This window comes from Nesoenas mayeri, assembly GCF_963082525.1.
Source record: "Nesoenas mayeri genome assembly, chromosome: 2".
NCBI lineage: Eukaryota > Metazoa > Chordata > Aves > Columbiformes > Columbidae > Nesoenas > Nesoenas mayeri.
Window position 1 is genome coordinate 130,829,815 of NC_137543.1, and position 19,234 is coordinate 130,849,048.

The window sequence follows — 19,234 nt, forward strand, 5'->3', positions numbered from 1 at the left end:
TCCTCAGCTGTCACCTCAAACTTCCTTCCATAACAAATTCCACACCAGGATGGGTACAAATGTGCATGATGGCCAGTGCACCCTTATCAAACCAAGGTAACTCTTGTAATAGGAGACCTGAGAAATCCATGCCTCCTTTCTAATGGTTTTTGATGATCTATGGGGTGGGCAGGCAAGAAGAATATTACGGAACAGAACAGAGCTGCACTCCAAGGAACTGAAAAGCAGGTAAAGCCAAACCAGGATCAGATTCACCTGATTTTACAAGAGGGACCAATATTTGTGGACCATGTTATATCCTCCCCTCATTTTTCTCTTTAATCCCTGGTCTGGTGTTTGGCTCCTGGTTTCAGCCCCTGCTTCAGAGCTTCTTCAGTCTGTTTCACTGCACCTAATCTCCAGAAAGTTGTCTTCCTTCTGAACAAATGCTGACCTTCTCTTCTCAAAATCATAAGTAAGCATAGTGAACTTTAAAAACCATTGCTCTAGTTCCACTAAGTATCTTTTCTTTCTTGGTTTTCTACCCCTTTACTCTACCTGACCATAGTGACCTCAGGGCAGGGACTACTGTCTACTTAGTACAAAGGGCATTGTTTCTTCATCAGTCCACAGACCAATGTGCATCACTAAATAATTAAGAGCAGCTGTAATAAGAGTGTTGCTAGATAGAAAATTAACCCATGATACAGACCTGGAAGATGTTGGAGAGGTCTCTCATGTTAAAGATAGAGTGGAACTTAATAGCAGTTGTTGGGACATCTTGAACTACTGCCTGGCGAAGGCAAATGGCTGCTTTTATGGCAGAAATATTCTTGATTACTGATGGAGTAAAAGCATGTCTCTGGAAGTGGAAGCAAATGATACTGCTACAGATGGTAGTTGGGGAATCTGAAGAAGGGAAGTTCAAACAAATACTGCAAAATGTCTCTGAAAATGAAAAGGGAAAAAGAGGATTCTATAGCATCAGACAGCAGAGTCAATGACATGCAGTTCCACAGCAGCTGGATATCTGGCTATGAGCCCCAAGGGCACATCTGCCAGATGAAGGACCACATGAGACTACAATTGGTATGGAATTCAGGGGAATCTCAATATAATATGTTAGTTGTGTCTCTTTCTGTTTAGTTATAGGAACAGCAGGATTTTGAACCTAGGCTGAATTTCAGACACTACGTTTTCTCCTATCCCCTTTTGTCGCCTACCTATTGCAGTTAAAAGCTAAATAGTAATTATTTCATGTATTAAATACAGGATTGCTATAACATGACACTTGAAACCATACCTAGAGTCTAAAGTTGAGAGTGAAGCTGCCAGCGATTGGATTCATACAGGCAATATAATGACGGTTATTAATTTCTTTAATAGTTAGTTTCTGCCTATCATACCTGAGAAAGAAAACGTAGCTTGATTAATATTTGTGACAAAATACCATGCATTTTCCAGGCTTAACCTCAATTGAAGAATCAAGATTTCTGCCCTATAGGAAAGTGCAAAAATATGAATGATAATATCATTTAATGAGGACATTTAACCAGGAAACTAGTGTGATGCCTCACATGCTAAGGAATATTAAGCTGATTGTATTAAATTTCAGAATATTCCGCAAAATGCAGTGCTTACATGATGCTGAATACAGATTATCAGATAAAATTACTACAACAGTGAACAAATTAATTCAAATGTCCTACATATTTATCAGAACTGTAGAACCTTGAGATGTAATTTTAAGTTTATACAATTTTTATTCAATTGCACTGCTTCCCTTAGAGGTGTAAGGAAAAGAATAACTCCAGAAAACTCTAAGTCATCTTGAAAATACAGAATGTGTTAAGCATTATTAAAATATTGAACTTTGCTATGATGTGATCCCCAACTTTTGCCACTTAAGGAAGTACTCCTCAGATTCACAAGAAAGGATTCATCATCCATGGAAGCTTGATTTCTAATTGCACTTTTTCTATTTTGTGCATGGAAGTAAGAACCTGCAGAAATCATTAGGAGTTTATTAAAACAGGACTAGAAACTAACAATCTCTCTTCCTTTCAAGGTTGTATATTTTTGTTGTCTAAACGATCACACAAATGTTTTGCACAAATGAAACCACAGTAATTGGTAGACTTCAAGGAAAACTTTTCAGCATATCGCAGTGACTGGGGCTCTAATCTTCAGCAAGCAGCCAGATTTCAAAAGCTCTCTCTGCCTCATTCAGAGTAGAGACTTGAACCAGAGGTGGTTATGAAACATTTAGATCATGGTTACAACCTTTACTGCACAGAATATGATTTAATTCAGATTTTGTAAGCACGAGATTTCTCACTCAATATTGCTGAGCAAGAATAAAAAGATTTCTCAAAAATTTTGTGCATCTAGCCCAGATTTTTTTTTTGTCCAGTCAATAGTGGTTTTTAAGACGTTAATATTTGTCAAAAAGAGAGCAAGAAAGAAAAAAAAAAAGAAGTAATGAAATGTAAGCATATGTTTTATATGGTTTTACAGTGAAATAAATAATTCACAAACCTTAATAATTATTCTGTCTGTCCAATTCAAGAAAGGTAACAAATGTTTCCAACGACATGTCTGTCTAGTTGTAAACAGATAAAAGGATAGTTACTGACTGGAGAAGAAAAGTAAGAGGGTAAAAATTAAAGGTGTGCTGGAGAACAAGACAGAAATGTAGGACCTTCACATATTTGCAACTGGATGATCATAAATTCAGGGAGGAAAAGCTGTGCCTGGACTTATCCTACTTTTCTGCCACAAAAGTGTAAAAGCTTTTTGCAGAAACTATGTGCACATAAAATGCTTAAAGTATCTTAATACCTTAAAATCATAGGTGAAAGAAAACTTTCTTCTTCTGTTAGCTGAAGTACATATATACCTGTACTTTTAACCCCTAAATTAGGAATACGCCTTCTTGATTCTTAACCTTATCTAAATTTTAGATCATGTCCACAATTACAATCTATAACTCCTATTTTTTAAAATACTTCATTATTGCAATAGGGAAATGTATTTTGCTAAATTCCATTGTACATAAATGCTTATGCAAATTTCTTCTCTGTTCCAAAATTCAGTACTATTGAAGACCCCAAACTTAATGTACCAATATTAGTTTGCATCAGAACATGCCTTCAGGTTCTGTTCTACAGGCAGAGAGGGTGAGACGTATGCCTTGGGGGAATGCTAAATAAAATTGAACACTACATGCTAATCTCACCCACTCTAGCAGATACCTCAAAAAAAGTTATGTGGATACAGATAAGATGGGAATTGGCAGAAAATACTGCTGATTAAAAGTGATATGATCTGTAAGAAAAATCTTTTAACCTCTATACTATAGAAAGAACATGGTAATGTAGTGAATAACTGTATGTGAACAAGTTCAGGTCTTAAGCTCTTCTTTTTGAACTGACACAATTTAAATTGCTTGTTTGTGCAATTTGATCTGAATGCCTCTTCCCATAAAAAAAAAACCAAACAAACCAAAATTCAACACTTTGCTCCAAACTATTGCTTGGAGTGATAACCTAAAATGCATAAGGAAGGCATTTCAGTGTACCACTTGAATGCATTTTATAGGAAGAAGCATTGGTTCACGCAAATACAAAAATAACAAGCAGCCGTTTTTAGCTATACATGACAATACAGAAACATTCCGTCACAGCTCATTGAAAAGAATGTTGTAAACACAACAGAAAGCAAACACAATATATTTTTTTTCCTGAATTCTCATGGAGTTCTTCACCCTCTGTGGTTAGCAGAGGGACTTGGCTGAAGAGCAGCGGGCAGAAGTAAGAGCTGCAGACAACCAGAGAGTCCACTTCTCTGTTCATCTCTTAATATTTCTCAGAAGGAGTGGTGGATGTTTTACAACACTGACTTAAAACCTGGAGGAATACTACTAACATTTTACAATAAGTCCTTAAAGGTTCATAACCTGTCAAATTTTACATCACAGCACAGCTGACAGGTGCTAAACACTTGCAGAGAAAGCCCCTGTGATGCTGACTTCACTTATTTGGTTTGTATAAGGAGTTTTCTGAAAGAAGAACACACAACCTTTGCTGCCTAGGAGCTCCTTTCCTCACCTTCAATTTGCAATGGAATGTGGAATGTGATCCTTTAGCAGCAATGTAGATTGGCTAGAAAATTAAAAAAAAAAAAAAAGATAGCAAATTAGTTCATTTAAACATTAAGCAAACTTAAATTCTCCTAAAGATTTTATCTGAAGACTTAAATTTTGGAAAGTTTTTAAAAGTGAGAATTTGTTGTCTTTCTTTTCCCAGACATATGAAGGGATAAGCCAGTGTATTAACTGCTTTCTCCAGTGCTTTTTAGTGCTGTGAAAAGTGGTACAGTGAATAGGGCACATTTTTTTTTTTTCTGTGTAGTTGCATCAGTTCAAGTTACTGCAAGGATTAAAATAAAAAGGCAAAGAGGGGATATCTGCTGACAGTTGGGCTCTCCCTTGATTGTGCTGCTCATGAAAAGCAGAAGAGACATGGAGCTTTAACGAGTCTACTTTGCTTTGACTGTCTGACTCCTCTTGTTCCAAAAGCTACCACCAGTGTAACATTTTCAGCCAAAATACAGCCCCCGTCTGCTTGTGTGTTATATTAACATTTCCTTTGCTCTGTATCCATCTCACCTATGGAGACTCCAAACTTGTCTAGACAGGGATTGCCCTCCTTGGGGATTGCACAGTGCCCAGCAAAAACAAGCTCAACTCCTGAGTGCCCTCATGGTTACATCTACAGGCACAATGGAGGGACACCCAAGCTAGCCAAACCTGGCTCAAGGCTTCTTGACAACATAAATAAAGCCAAATTTTCTCTTGTTCACATGCACCAAGCAACTTGTGGGAGCACAGTGTCAGTTTGTCCCAAACAGTTTCATCCTTCTCCTTTCCTCTTGCCCTCCCGAACGTCACTACACCTCCCACTTTGCAAAGCAATGAGATTGCCAAGACTCAGAGAATGACAGTAGCCAACAGCTGTGATGACCATAAAAACTGTGCAATATTTTTCATCTTTGATGTTGAGGGAAGGTAGATTTCTTGCATCTATATGGAAGTTACTCTGGAGCACTGCTGATGTTGTGCAGTGGTTGAGAGGGATATTAGCCAGGAGATAGTCTTCAGAGAGAACAGCAAACCTATCACTTAGAAACAATGATTTTCCTCCTCCAGCATTTCCAAAAAGCATGACTGGTTTGCCTTTTGTTAAGAGTAAATCAATGAAATATTTGAGATATGTGGTCTCAGATATGTGAACAAAGATTGCCTATAACTGAAAGGGAAACAAACCAAAATAGTCAAACACTTACACAATACAGTTTAGCTTTAAAAGCAAACAGTAATTTCTGTCTCTCTATGGCTAGGACTGATTCTAAAAAGCAATGAAATAGAATACACCATTCTATTATTCTCAAACATAATTACTAGAACAAAATGTTCTACTGGATTACTTTTTACACAGCCTTTCTACTTGAAAATATGTATTCAATTTCCTCTAGTAGAAAGATTTTGAAACCAGGTTGTAGCTGAAAAGTGTTGGTTGCACCTCAGCCTTTACAGAATGCCAGTCTCCCAAAGACTGATAGAGAAATGAAGGTTGGTGCAACAGATAGTTGGTTTAATTTTTCAATTAGTATTTCCGTTTACTTTTTGGCTTAGCTTTCAGCATACCTAAAGCTTTTTGGGCAAATAGTTGGAAATAGACTATCTTTACTTACTGTGAACATTGCCTGATAGTAAACCTCAAAGGAGAACTTGTTACAGGATAGCTGGTAATGGATAATGTCGTCTGATGGTCAGCTTCACGTTTCTATGTCCACAAACTTCTTATCTCCCCAGGAAAACTCCTACTCATCGATGCATTAAAAATAAAAAGACCCACAAGTTAATGCAATCAAAACACCATGAAACATTTAACAATATCCTATGCAAAACACTGAAAAAAAGAGCAAAGACAACCAAACCCCCAAACTGAGGCAGTTGCAACCAATAGCTCATGTTTTCTATTTCTCCACTGACAAGTGTATTTCATACTATCATAACTTCTCTAATTTGTATTCCACAAATATAATGCTAACTTTGTAATTTGACCAAGATTGTAGTGGAAATGTGATAAAGTGATATACTTCCCTTAGAACTCATACACTTCTGTTAGCATGAAAATAATTTAACTGGCAAAAGAATATCCATGTATAAAGCTGCCAACAGAAAAATTAACATTTTACTTCAATTGGTGGTGTACAGCTGCTGCGGGCATTATTTTCAATGATTATATAGACTTGGAGACTGAATTTCTCCTACTATGGAAAAAGGGTATAAACCACTAACAAACTGTATACCATGTGTCTTTGGTAGTGCTTTAACAATACAAAAATCAATAGAACTTCATTGTTTATACTCAACACTCAGCTCAGTACATGGCCCAGATAGCAAGATCCAAATGCATCTAGGGGGTGTTACTTCAGAACATTTAAGATGATGTCAGAAATGGTGACAAGGCCATAAACCATCCCTGTATCTAGTAATGCTCAGCGTGTGGCCACTGGTGTGCACTGTACCTGCAGGCGTGCCTCTGGATGCACATCGGGACTCAGGACCTCATCCACCCAGGGCAGGAACTTCCTCGTCTCTGGATCAAGGTAATAATTGAGCACTGTGACCTGGGATGGAAACTTCACTGCTTTCATCTTCTTATGCCACCAGCAGCTGAATTAATGTTGGTAATCTGAAAACTATAAATGACTCTGCTCCCTGCGGTCAAGTTAGCTTATTTACAGATGAGGTCTGATAACTGAAGTACACAGTACCACAGGCCAACAAATCAGATGAATGGGCCATTGCTGTCCACCCCATCAACATTAGTGAGTAGAAACCTGCATATACAGCTTTATATTTGTTTAAAAATGTAGGTAGATGTGTGTATATATACTGTTTTTCAGTGTATCTGTTTTTCAAGCATGGTGAGATACTGTGGTCATTTTCATTAACTTACCTGATCTTGAGAGAGCACCCCACCAAACATCCAAATACAAAAAAAAAAAACAAAATACATCTCATAGGTCTCTCTGGGGAAATCCATTGGCACACTTTCAGGGATCAGCAAACAATCCAGCAGAAAACAGTGTTTGCAATAAATAAATATATGAAGAGAATGATCTGTGAGTCTTACTCCATTGGAAGATGACAGTGACCTCAAGAAGGTATTTAAATTTAAGTAGTGAGACTGCAACTCCTTGCTGTGCTTCTTATTGTCTAGGAGCTCCTTTCTGCTCTACTCAAAGCAAGGTACATGAAGAAGATGACAAAGCTCAGCCGTGTACATTATGACAAGTTCTCAGCACTCATACTCAATAATTAGTTTATTCTTCTCATATTGACTTATTTAGAAGCCGGTAAACACTCAGAAGAGTTTAGAATGACAAGGCATTTTAAGTACATTTAAAATGTCAATGTAAGGATGTGCAGTATCAGATCATTTATATATGAAACAAACAGAGCTCAGCTCCATTCTTCAGTAACATTTAATAATGTATGGACTCATTATCAGAGTATGAGAGTAACTAACACTAATGAATTTAGAGAGCATTTAATTAGAGAAAGGCAGAATGCTTGTATAGAGAGAGGAAATGGCTAGCCGTAAGCTACTTAAGACATTACTTTCAAAAGCAACACAAGAACTAAGGAATCAAGGAATTACATGCAGTGCTGCAGACTACATTTCTTCTTGTTACAGTGGACTGCTACAAAACAAAACCTCTGAATCTCTGTACGTCTCCAAAATAAGGGTCCAGGTTTGCTATAAAAGAAACACTCAATTTCATCTCACATACATTTCAGATACACAGTGATTTTAAGTATTTTTACTCCTGTATAGTACCACATGCTTGGTGGATGTTTTAGAAATACTGTTTCTTAAAATGCAAGTAGTTTTAATCCTAATGCATACCTAAACCATATTATTCTCAGGAATAGGAGTAACAGTTTTAAATCTTGTTCTGAGTTGTTCTAAGCAGGGAGGCACATATTTATCAAAGAGAACAGTCAAGTTGGCCTTTTCGGATTGGTATTTCCTTGTTTCTATCCAGCTGGCAACATACCTTTAAAACAAATTGGAAAACAACTTACTTTTTTTTTTTTTTTTTTTTAATCAAAAAGAGGTTAAAAAGATAAAAAATTTCTTCCCTCTAGCTTTGAAATTCCAACTTCTGTTGACTTTAGAGAACTATTTGATACTGCCTTTAGTGCAATGCACAAATATTACTGCACTGGCTGTAAGTCAGACATAAGTGCCAACAGCCTTACATTTTTATTTGTTCATGCAAAGGTCATGACACTGCTGCATTTTTAAGAGCTATTATGATATTAACACATGGTTACACTCCCTTTCCTTGACTCTATGTTTTATTCCAAGGAGGGCAGGAGGAAAGAACCCAGATGATACTTTGTTCCTGCTTTCAAGGGGCTAGACCACCCAAAAGCAGGTGAGAACAAGAATTCTGTATTTGTTTTATGTTCTTTGAGAACAGATTACTTAAAATACTAGTGTGTAAGATGTACACAAGACCGAGGATTACGTGACATCTAAGTTCAACGTGACTTGCATTGCAGGTATCTATAATTGTATATATAACCCAGTCTGTCTGAAAAGCCTGACTATATGTAATTAAAGACAAAAAAGTAACCCTTCTCATTTAGTTCCTATCAAAACTAAGTCTAAAATTGCTTATCATTAAGCTAATTATAGCATGCTTCAGGTTAACAGCCACATGCCTTCATATTCCCAAGGATTAGGTAATTTTATCCTCTGCTCGTGTTCACACAGTATTAGTCAAACACAGTCTAAACCGATTATTTAGTCATTGACATCTATTCTATTTGGGCAGTTTGTTGCCCACTGTTTCCATCTCTACACTCCTCTGTTTGCTATGGGAGATTGTGTAGCCTCTCGATGTCCTCACCACTCCTCTGATCCTCATCACCCTACGTGGGCAGCTTGTACTGACTCATACTGCTTAATTAAATTCTCATACTGACAAGATTTCTCTGGGAAATATGTACACTGAAGGCTTCTTGTCCCAATGGCATACAGCTCTAACACAGACAGAACCAGCTGAAACGTTGATGACATACTGGAATGCTGCAAAATTGAATTTTGACATGAAACAGCAGTAATACTGCCTGAAAATAAAAACATGGACTGACAAATGTTAAAAAGATTCACTTACTACATTTTTTAAGAACTGTTTTGGATCAACTCAACAAATGTAAAAGGAAAAGATCACATTGGACTGCTTCAAGTTAGTGTATTGTGCCTTGAATAACTAAATTCCCTTTTATACATGAAAAATCATATTATTGAGAAAACATTGTTCTCATAAGTAATTTTCATGAAGTATAGATAGGAAACAAGTTAAAAGAGCTATATTGTGATTCAGAGGAATAAGAGAAACCAAATCCAAGCCAATGTAAAACAGTCTCCCTCACAGTATCAAAGATGGTGATAATTATTAAAAAGCTGTCAGAAAAATTAGGCAAGCTATTTGCTTCTTGCTACTGCCAGATTTGTGTTACAAAAAGCACAGAGTTAGTTCACTACTTGTATTTGGTTTATCTGGCAAGGTTATGGTAACTGGGAGGCTACAGGAGTGGCTTCTGTGAGAAGCGGCTGGAAGCTTCCTCCATGTCTGACAGAGCCTGTGTCAGCCAGCTCCAAGATAGACCTGCTTCTGGCCAAGTCTGAGCCCATCAGCAATGGTGGTAGCACTTCTGGGACAACATAGTGAAGAAGGAGGGAAAAATACCCTACACAACTTCTGCTGGAGAGAGGAGTGAGACTATGTGAAAGAAACAACCCTGCAGGCACCAAGATCAGCGAGGAAGGAGAGCAGGAGATGCTCCGGGCACCTGAGCAGAGATTCCCCTGCAGCCTGTGGTGCAGACCACAGTGATGCCAACTGTCCCCCTGCAGCCCATGAAGGTCCATGGTGGACCAGAGATTTATCTGCAATCTGGGGAAGACCCCACATCAGAGCAGGTGGAGCCCAGGCTGGTGCAGATTTGCTGGAAAGACTTGTGACCCCGTGGGGGACCCACACTGGAGCAGTTTGTGAAAAACTGCAGCCCGTGGGAAGGAACCATGCTGCAGAAGTCCATGGAGGACTGTCTCCCATGGGAGGGAAACCACACCGGAGCAGGGCAAGTGTGAGGAGTCCTCCCTCTGAGGAGGAAGGAAGAGCAGATGTGATGAACTGTGATGAACTGACTGCAAACCCCATTCCCTTGTCCCACAGCACTGCTAAGGAGGTTGGGGGCAAAGAATTTAGGAGTAAAGTTAAGCCTGGGAAGAAGGGAGGTGGGGCAAAGATGTTTTAAAGTTTTTCATTAGCCTAATTTGATTTTGACTGGTAATAAATTAATTTCCCTGAGTCAAGTCTGATTTGCTCATGACAGTAGCTGCTGAATGATCTCCCTGTCCTTTCCTCAATCCATGAGTGCATCATTGTATTTTTCTCCCCTTGTCCAGCTGAGGAGAGGGAGTGATAGAGCAGTTTGGTGGGCACCTGGCATCCAGACAGAGTCAACATGTCACACCTCTGCCTTGATTAAGCAGTACATATAAGAGGGGAAAATAAAACACTTAACTGATGGTGAAATTTTCTGAACTGCATATTTGAGAATATACATGGCCACCAACTAAATCACCCACTATTATCAGAATAAAAACTAGAAGTAAGAATTAATATAAATAATGGAGTCTACTCCCATTAATCTTCAAGATTAATCCTAAAAACGCTAACTAATGTCATCAGGTACCCATGATTCCACCCAGGTCCTGGGTATTCACATAGAGAACACCAGCTCCAGATACTGTAGCTGGTGTAGTAGCTCTTAAATGGTGTAGCTCAAATAACAGCCACATTGATGGAGTCATAGGTACATGTTCATTGCTTGTAAGGGTCAGAACCTAGAAATCATCAGTAAATTTTGCATCAGAAGCAAGCTAAGATACATTGTCTAACAAGAACATGATCAAGTCAAGCATGGATTTATTATAGACCCACAAAGGAGCAAGAATTGTCTGCAACACTACACACATACACTATTTCTTGAATGTAGCTAAACACACTTTATTTGAAAATTGCTACAGCTTTTTACTTCAGAAACACAGATGAGGAAATATTCAAAAAGTTTTACTTCATCTTGTTTGAGTTTTCCACAGTTCCATTTATTCAAAAGATGACTAGCCTGCTTCATCAATGTGAATTCTCTTGAAAGCTGCTAGAAGCAGAAGAGGCAAAGTCCCTCTCAATGTCAACAGAAATAAACAGAAAATGATCCAGAGCAGGAGCCCAAAATTAGGTGCTCTGACACGTCCCTTGGTAAAGCCACTTTCTGTTCATTAGCTGAAGGCAGGCTATGTAGCTAGCCCCAGGGAGACACCTCACTGAGGAACCAGAGACCACTTCACTAGGTAGGTTTAAGTTCTTAAGACAGGAAAGCTTAAGAGGATGGGCTAAACTAAAATCAATTTTCCAAGGTTACATTCAGATTTTAGATTTGGATATCATTGCATTATGGCATTTCGGACAGCCAACAAAATTGGTTTAACTGTATAATTAACAAAAAGAGAATAAGAAGGCTGGGTACTACTGCTTAAAACTGGATTATTTATACTTCCTAACACTAGCTTCCTAATTACAGTGAATTGAGAACTTCATGTATAGAATCTTCAGTCTGTTTTACTGAGAGGCTTTCCAAATACGAGTTTCAATAATCTTATGATTGACATCTTGAATTACATCCATTCATACGCTAGGAGGCACAATCAACCTTGCAGTATACATAGGGTACTTGAATTAAGCCTTTTAGTTGTACAAAATAAGCAAGACACAATGTGTTACTCAGATGCTAAAATATTACTTAGCAATAGTGAAAACCAAAGAAATTATAAGAATGGAAGAAGAAAGGAATACACACTGAAAAACTATCTCCAGAAAAATAAAGGAAGAAGAAAATGTGAAAAAAGGTAGAAGGATAGCCACTGTACTTGCTTCTCTGATGCTCACCTTGTTACCATCCATAACAGTGTTGGGTGACTCAGTTCACCTAGGATCTATATCTTCATCCAGAACTAACAATTTTCGTCCTTCATGGGTAATATTAACTCGCTCTCTCAGAGGAGATGATAGGAGACCTGCAAATTACATTTCAATAGAATCTCATCAGTTCAGTGCTTAAATAACAACACTGCACAGCAATTAAAACTTCAGAAGACTTAATGCATCACTAAAACAAGAAGCTTTTGTAGCATCAAAACCATATTTTTCTCTTTGGCTTGCTTATTAGATGGTAATTCAAAGTAAAAATCAAAAATATTTTCAGTGAACACCTGATACAGCAAAATGACTGCATTTTATGTAATAATGACCTATTTCTGTTATGATTACAGGAGAGTATGTCATTAGTCTTAATGATATTGGTGAGATATGGGAGGTTTCATAGGCCTGAGGGGAGAATAACTTACCCTTCAAGGCAGTAGAATTGGCATCATTCAGGCTAGCACTCTTCTATCTACTAGCATCCTGCCCTGCCTCCAATCTTTCCATAGCCACCAGTGCTCTGAACTCACATTTCATTTCACCAAAACATAGAAAAACACAACAATTTGGTCTCTAATACCTCCTCTGAATTCTGGCACTATTCGTTTCTGATTGAGAACGATGCCTTCAGGAACAGGTTCCAGTAAGAACATGTGTGCTACTTCCCATCTTTCCATTCTCATGTTGCAGGGTGTATAAAACCAAACAGCTCATCAGCTGCCAGAGCTTTTGGGTTAAGGTCACTCCAAACAGGCTTTTGTTTCACGTTCATGTATGTGTAAGTGCTTCCGACACCTAAAGAGGAGGCACAGGCTGCACGTTAGTGTCACAATTTTGATACAATAGGAATCGTTGACTTTGTTCCTGAACTGGGCCTTTGACTGAAAAACCCTGCACTCAGTCAACTGTTCACCCTGACTTAATCCTGCCTCTGTACTAGTTTAGCCTCAAATTCCATTAGGCCTAAGGATAGGAAAGGAGAATCCCATTCTGAAGTGGCTGTACTCTGCAGTCCATCTTCTCTAATAGAAAGTGCTGAATGGGAAGAAAATCTGCACAGCTGCCAATGTTTAGTAGCAGAAATGGGCAAGCATTATCTATTAGAAATATTTGTCTAGTGTTTTGGCAATATATTTCACAATTGCTGTCTAGAAGCCTAATTAAACCATCCTGCCTCTCCTTTCAGAACAAATATTTCTTAGTCTATCTGTCAAACTGAATGCTCATTACTTGGTGTGATGACTAATTTTCCTTTGGGACATGCAAACAACACTTACAACATAGAATTTACTTGTAACATTTAAGCTTGGCCATTGCACATCATGTGACTGACTGGATGGCATGAACATGTGTTGCTACACTGCAGCCCAAGGCAAAGGCAACATGCAGAACGTTTTCTGTAGGAACCATGGTAATTTGTTTACAATGTGAGACATAAACCACGCTGTGTAAGTAGGCAGGTACCTTACTCTTTCCAGTCTCCACATTTCCAATGACAAACACAGTGATGCACTCCCAGAAGCTCCTCCAGCTGAACAAGCCACCACAGAGAAAGGATACAAGGTGAATGCCTTTCCTTTCCTGTGGTCCTCTAAACAGACACAATTATTCACAAAAATCATGTCCCCTTCATGTTCCTATTTCCTTTAACAGGATAAATGGACTTACACCTTCTCAGCAGATTTGCTGTATCAAGCAACACTGTTTGTCTCCCAGAAAACAGGAAGAGAATTGGCTTATATTAATTAATGCAGTTATCTCAACAAGTGAGAATAAATCTTATTCTGTTTTACAGCCATATAGTCCAGGAGGATTGTGTCAGCCCAGGGATACAGTACAGTTATGACAATTTTGCCGCCAATTTAGCAGCATGAATTCCACACTCAGAACAGTTGTGCAGGTATAATTCCATAAACTACAAAATCAGTCCACTAAAGGAACAATTTTATTCCAGTTATGTAGTTCTGTGAGCTGTAGAATGGCAATACCTCGTTTGCTTATGGATTTCTGTCTTGGTGAAGAGCATCCACATTAATTTTCTAAAGTCCAATAGGAACAAGTCAGTGTTCCTCAGCACTAGTCTTCTGATAAACCCAGTGAGCAGAAATCAAAATACTCTATTATGAACTATGCAAACTTCATAATACCCCAAGGTATAGCTTATTGTCTTTCACCTTTCTGCCAGGATAATGGAACAAGATAGACTACAGCAGAAAATTCTTTATAAATCCTGAAGTAAGTCACATCTAACCAGCTTGGTTATTTCAGTTTCCAATAAACACTAACAAAGGAATGTGCTACTATGTACAGCAGGTGTAGATGCTTCTTGAAGGAGGGTGGGAAGGGACCTCCTTAGTAGTCCAAAGCAGCACACTTTTTATTTGGTCTGTATAATAATCAGTGTTACTAAGTTTCACCTTTTCACCCTACTTGTCATTCACACTAAAATGAGTGTTTAATTTAGCTTATAGATAATTCTTAAGCATATGCATGCATACATACATGTACATGCACATTTTTAGTGCACAGCACAATGGGCATTATATCATACAAAAATACCAGAACACAATAAAGGCACATACAACCAAGCACATTCCAAATCCACACCTGCTTATTTATAGGCTTTTGCTCCTGTACTCTTTTTTCCTCTGTATAAATAATCACGAACAATTAATTTGCTGCCGAGTACAAAATGCTTGGTGCTGTACACAAACAAACATGTTTGTCAATGTAGACAGATTTTTTTGAACAGGATGCATATTTCTTTATAGGCATATTTATCATACTGAGGTGCATTACGACCATGACAAAATGCCTTTGAAATACCAAGACACTGAGGACACCTTATCAATACCATGACATACTCAAAAATAACTTTCATGTCTAATACAACCCATTTGCAATTATTTTGATTGAAACTCTTAAGGGGAGTAATTAAAGGCAATGAATTCTTTTACTTTGAGAATAAAGCTCTCTTCAGGCTGCAAGAGAAGCTACAGGGTAGATTGTTTAACCATCTGTTCAAATTGCAGGTTCCTCTTCCTCAGAGCATCCAGAGCTGGAAACAGGTCACTGATCAGGCCCATGAAAATTGGAATATCATCTGTCACTACGTTAGGCCAACTGAAGTCTCATAAGGCTTGCATAAGCACCTGGAAAAGGGTGGTAAACAACACATTGCAAGAGCATTACATCTTTCTCTTTTTAGTATTCTGGTTTTATGCAAAGGCAGAACACTAGAAACAGCTCCTGCTCTTAGTTGCTTTTAAGTGAAGATTTTACCTGATCTTCAGATCTGTTCTTGTCTCCTTGTTTCAGTGATCCAGCAGCTACCAAAATGTACATGATAGCATGAGGTCCTCAGCTGTAATGGTCCTGTGAAAACATTAACTATCCATGCTAGCACAGGAAATAAAACTCAGTGGTAGTATTTAAGAAGAAAACAATCAGTTTACATACAGAGTAAAATGACATCTTTTTAATCACTTGTAGTCTTGCAGTGGTTTCAGGACAGTAAAGTCTAGTAAAGAAGAAAAAAAAAAAAAGGGTGAATATCTGTTTAATTTTTAGTATTCCACTGCTTTGTTCCATATTTTAAATGATAACATTTGTACTATCAAGTATTGTATTAATTGCAACTGCACCTCCATGATGAAATAAGGCAAGCAAAAAATTGCTGCCGAACTTGTACTAATTCGACCTGTTGCTGGCAATACTTTTCTGTTTCCAAAAGAGAAGACTGGACAGACTATCAACATATTTTGCAAACAGCTCCAGCAGCAAAATTAAAGGAAAAAAGAAACATCTTCTTAGCCTAAAGGAAAAGCCTAGAAAGTTTTGGTAAGCAAAGGGCAGAGTAAAAGCCTGTATCTTCCCCTAAGTCTTGCTAGTGAGAAGGCAGATACCCAATGCAGAAGGCACAACTTTTTAATCACACATAGGCTCTTGCGTCCCTCTTCCTCTCTTTTCTGGGGCTGCCTAACATTCACCTCTTTCCCTTTCCTTCCTAGGTAGGATAGAAGTAGAAAGAAAAAGAGTTTGAAACATTTTGGAGAGGTAAACAATTTGAACAACATCAGCTTGTATGATTGAAGGAAACGCCTCAACAGCCAATTTTGCAATGGCTGAAAAGCTCAACATTTAAGGCTACACCTACACTTAAAGGTGTTCTTGCAGCTCACGCAGAGTGGAACCAGCTACCATATGAACAGCTGGGTAAGTATGTGGATGATCAGCTCCCCTCTGAACTCTGTGTGGCTGCAGCAAAGAATTACATGGCCACCATCTCCTTATGTTAGCATGCACCGAATCATTCTTGGTGGTCTAAAGTTTGTTTCCTTCATGTGCACAAACTACCCAACTCTCAATTTCAAAACTCCATCTGGGGTTGTGACTACCCTACTGTCAGCACACAAACTGGCTACCAGGCAGGTAGGGTTTCAGAACATTAGCTGCACCCACAACTAAGGCTTCAATATAAATACAGCTTAGTTGGTGTTATTACCCAAACCAAAATAAATTTAAAAAATAAACAAAAACCAAACAAAACCAAACAGACACACAAGCCACCACCAAAACACAACAACAGCAACAACAAAAAAACACAACTCCACCACCACCCCCCAGCCCCACCCGCAAAAATGAGGGAAACAAAACTAGTAGTGAACCCATAAGTTAACAAATGCGACTTTTAAAAGCTGTCACTATCAGCTTCCACGATAGCAGCACTCCATAACTGTGAATCAAATACAAAAGATATATCACAAGGAAGAGAAAACAAAAAGCAATTTTCAACTTCAGAACACTTCATCATCAGTAAGAAAAACTGCCATTTTTTTCTGAGGTACTAAAGATACTGAGTGTCCACAATGAAAATGAGTCTCTACATTTTATAAATGTTACACCCAGCAAAAGAAGTTAAACATGGAGATGGTTAGGAAAATAGAAAATATTAGGAACATACTGGGCTTAATGAGATTTTCTTAGATTTAGGTAAGACTTTTTTTTTTTTTTTTTCCAAATTTTTTGTTGGTTTGCTGTCTGATGGGCTGTTAAAGAGCAAGCACCTTTACAGCAGCCTGTCATGTGGACTGTCCAGTATACAAAGACTTTAAGACACTCAGGTTATTTACCATGGGATGACAGGACCAGAAATCCTTTCCTTCACAGCATATGATCTGAAATCCCTGACAACCCTCTTCTGAAGCAGTTTCATCAGCTGCGGTCCTAAGTGCCACCAAAGGTTTGTTGAGAACCCCAAAAGCCCCAACACTGGACCAATATTTTAAGAATTCTCCGAACTGCTCTATGTTTTCTGTGGCAGCCCAGATTTTTAATCAAAGGGATTTTTTTTCTCTCATTTCTATTACAACAAATAATATTAAAAAAACCCATAAAACAACAAAACAAAACCAAAAACAACAACCCAAAACATAACAAGAACATTCTAGCTTTTGCTTCAAATGTTAATATTGTGTATCATTGTGTATCACTATTATTAATATTAAAATTGAAAAGAAATGTACGAGTGATTTTTCTGACTCCAGAAAATTACTCCAGGACAAAGTAATCATTAAAGTTGATGAGTCCCTGTTCTAGTAAAGCAGACAATATTGCTGTCTTAAGATGTACAACATTCAAACTCATTATCTCTAGAAATATTGCAAGAATGTGTCAGAAAAACTCCACGATATTTAAAGATAATTTCAAAATTATGCATACATGAATATAAAGTTGCTTTTGCTTTCATAATGGCCCTGCCTGCTAGAGTTTATGGCTTAAGGCTGAAGGGTTCTCCAAGTTCTTATTTCACTAATAAAACTGAATATTAAGAATGTCTTGTGAAAAATGGTTCAGCTGGAAATGAGTAAGCAGCATGCATATGGGGAAGAAATTATAGACTTTCCAAAGTCTTATAAATTGTAGATTTTTAGGATAACTGTTCTGAATATTAATTCTTCCTAGTATACTAATTGAACTTTTTAGCAATGCTTTATTTCCATTTTCAAACAATCCTCCACTTACTGAGGAAAGCTTAAACAACATACATCCAAACAGAATACATTATTTGTTATTCATAATAATTCTTACTTCAAGGTTTTTCTCTTCTCCACCAGGCATTTATATTTCTAATATAGATACTACACAACAGCACAATGCAGTTCAACCATCCCAGGTATGAAGCAGTGATATACAATTACTTAATGCAAAATTAATGCATTACAAATGTCCAAGATCAGAGGAAATGGGACTTTCTTCTAAATTCATATTTAACAATTTAATAAGGATAGACATGTGATTTAAAGTGTCTTCAAAATAAAAGATAAGATTATATAGATAAAAGATATCTATTACTATACAATGTCCAGCCACACTGTTTCCAAGTGACTCTGTGTTAGTTAACACATATGAAAGAAAAAGGCCCAAACAGACCCTCACCTGTTTAGGAAGCAGTTCCCTGCAGAGAATATACAAGTTAATAAGCTTCTTGGCTAACAGGCGTGTAGCAATAAACTGTTCTGCAATCCACATCATTTCACTGATCAGTTCAATGTCAGGGACAGCCATGGCACAGGGTCTAAGGAAGAAAACAGATTTGTTATTTAAACACGATAAGAGTAAGTCACTTAAATCAAATGACTGTTGTGTGCAAACATTTTTAAAGACAGAGCTGGAGAAAAGCACAATTAAGAGTGTCAGTCAAAGCTAACAAGGACCTTACTTCAAAGCAAGAGGAGCTAATTAGGCACTGTTGATTGTCAGCATTCAGTAATGTTTCTGTACATGAAGGAGGCAGTGGAGAAATGCAGGGCTGGGAGACAGGTACAACCCAGAGCAGGCACAGTCTGCAGTGGCAGTGTCACCTGCCACCAGCAACTGCAGGACACGGTAAGCAGCTTTACAGGGTCTGGAAGACAAGTGCAACACTATGCCATTGCTAAAAATGACTTTTTTAAAAGGATGTTATTTTTGTTCAGGGTTTTAATTCTTTTACATGAGGTTATGGTTCCTTTTGGAGGTTTCACTGTTTCTTTTTTAACTATAACCTTTAGTTCAAACTTTTAGAACAAACTTATGGCCATTTTAATGATATAAAAGAAAAAAAACTCCAGTTCAAAGT

At 37.8% G+C, this 19,234-nt stretch overlaps 1 protein-coding gene across 1 annotated transcript in view; it reads right to left on the reverse strand.

Annotated features, from left to right (window-relative positions):
* Positions 1-19,234, reverse strand: part of DNAH11 (dynein axonemal heavy chain 11) — a gene marked incomplete at both ends in the record, with an annotated part of 131,608 nt that overhangs the window by 74,481 nt on the left and 37,893 nt on the right. Inside the window, 6 exon segments of the mRNA XM_080364203.1 lie at positions 15,072-15,107; positions 15,111-15,245; positions 15,249-15,266; positions 15,397-15,474; positions 15,478-15,489; positions 18,553-18,691. Of these exon segments, the coding sequence (XP_080220329.1) occupies positions 15,072-15,107; positions 15,111-15,245; positions 15,249-15,266; positions 15,397-15,474; positions 15,478-15,489; positions 18,553-18,691 (418 nt within the window).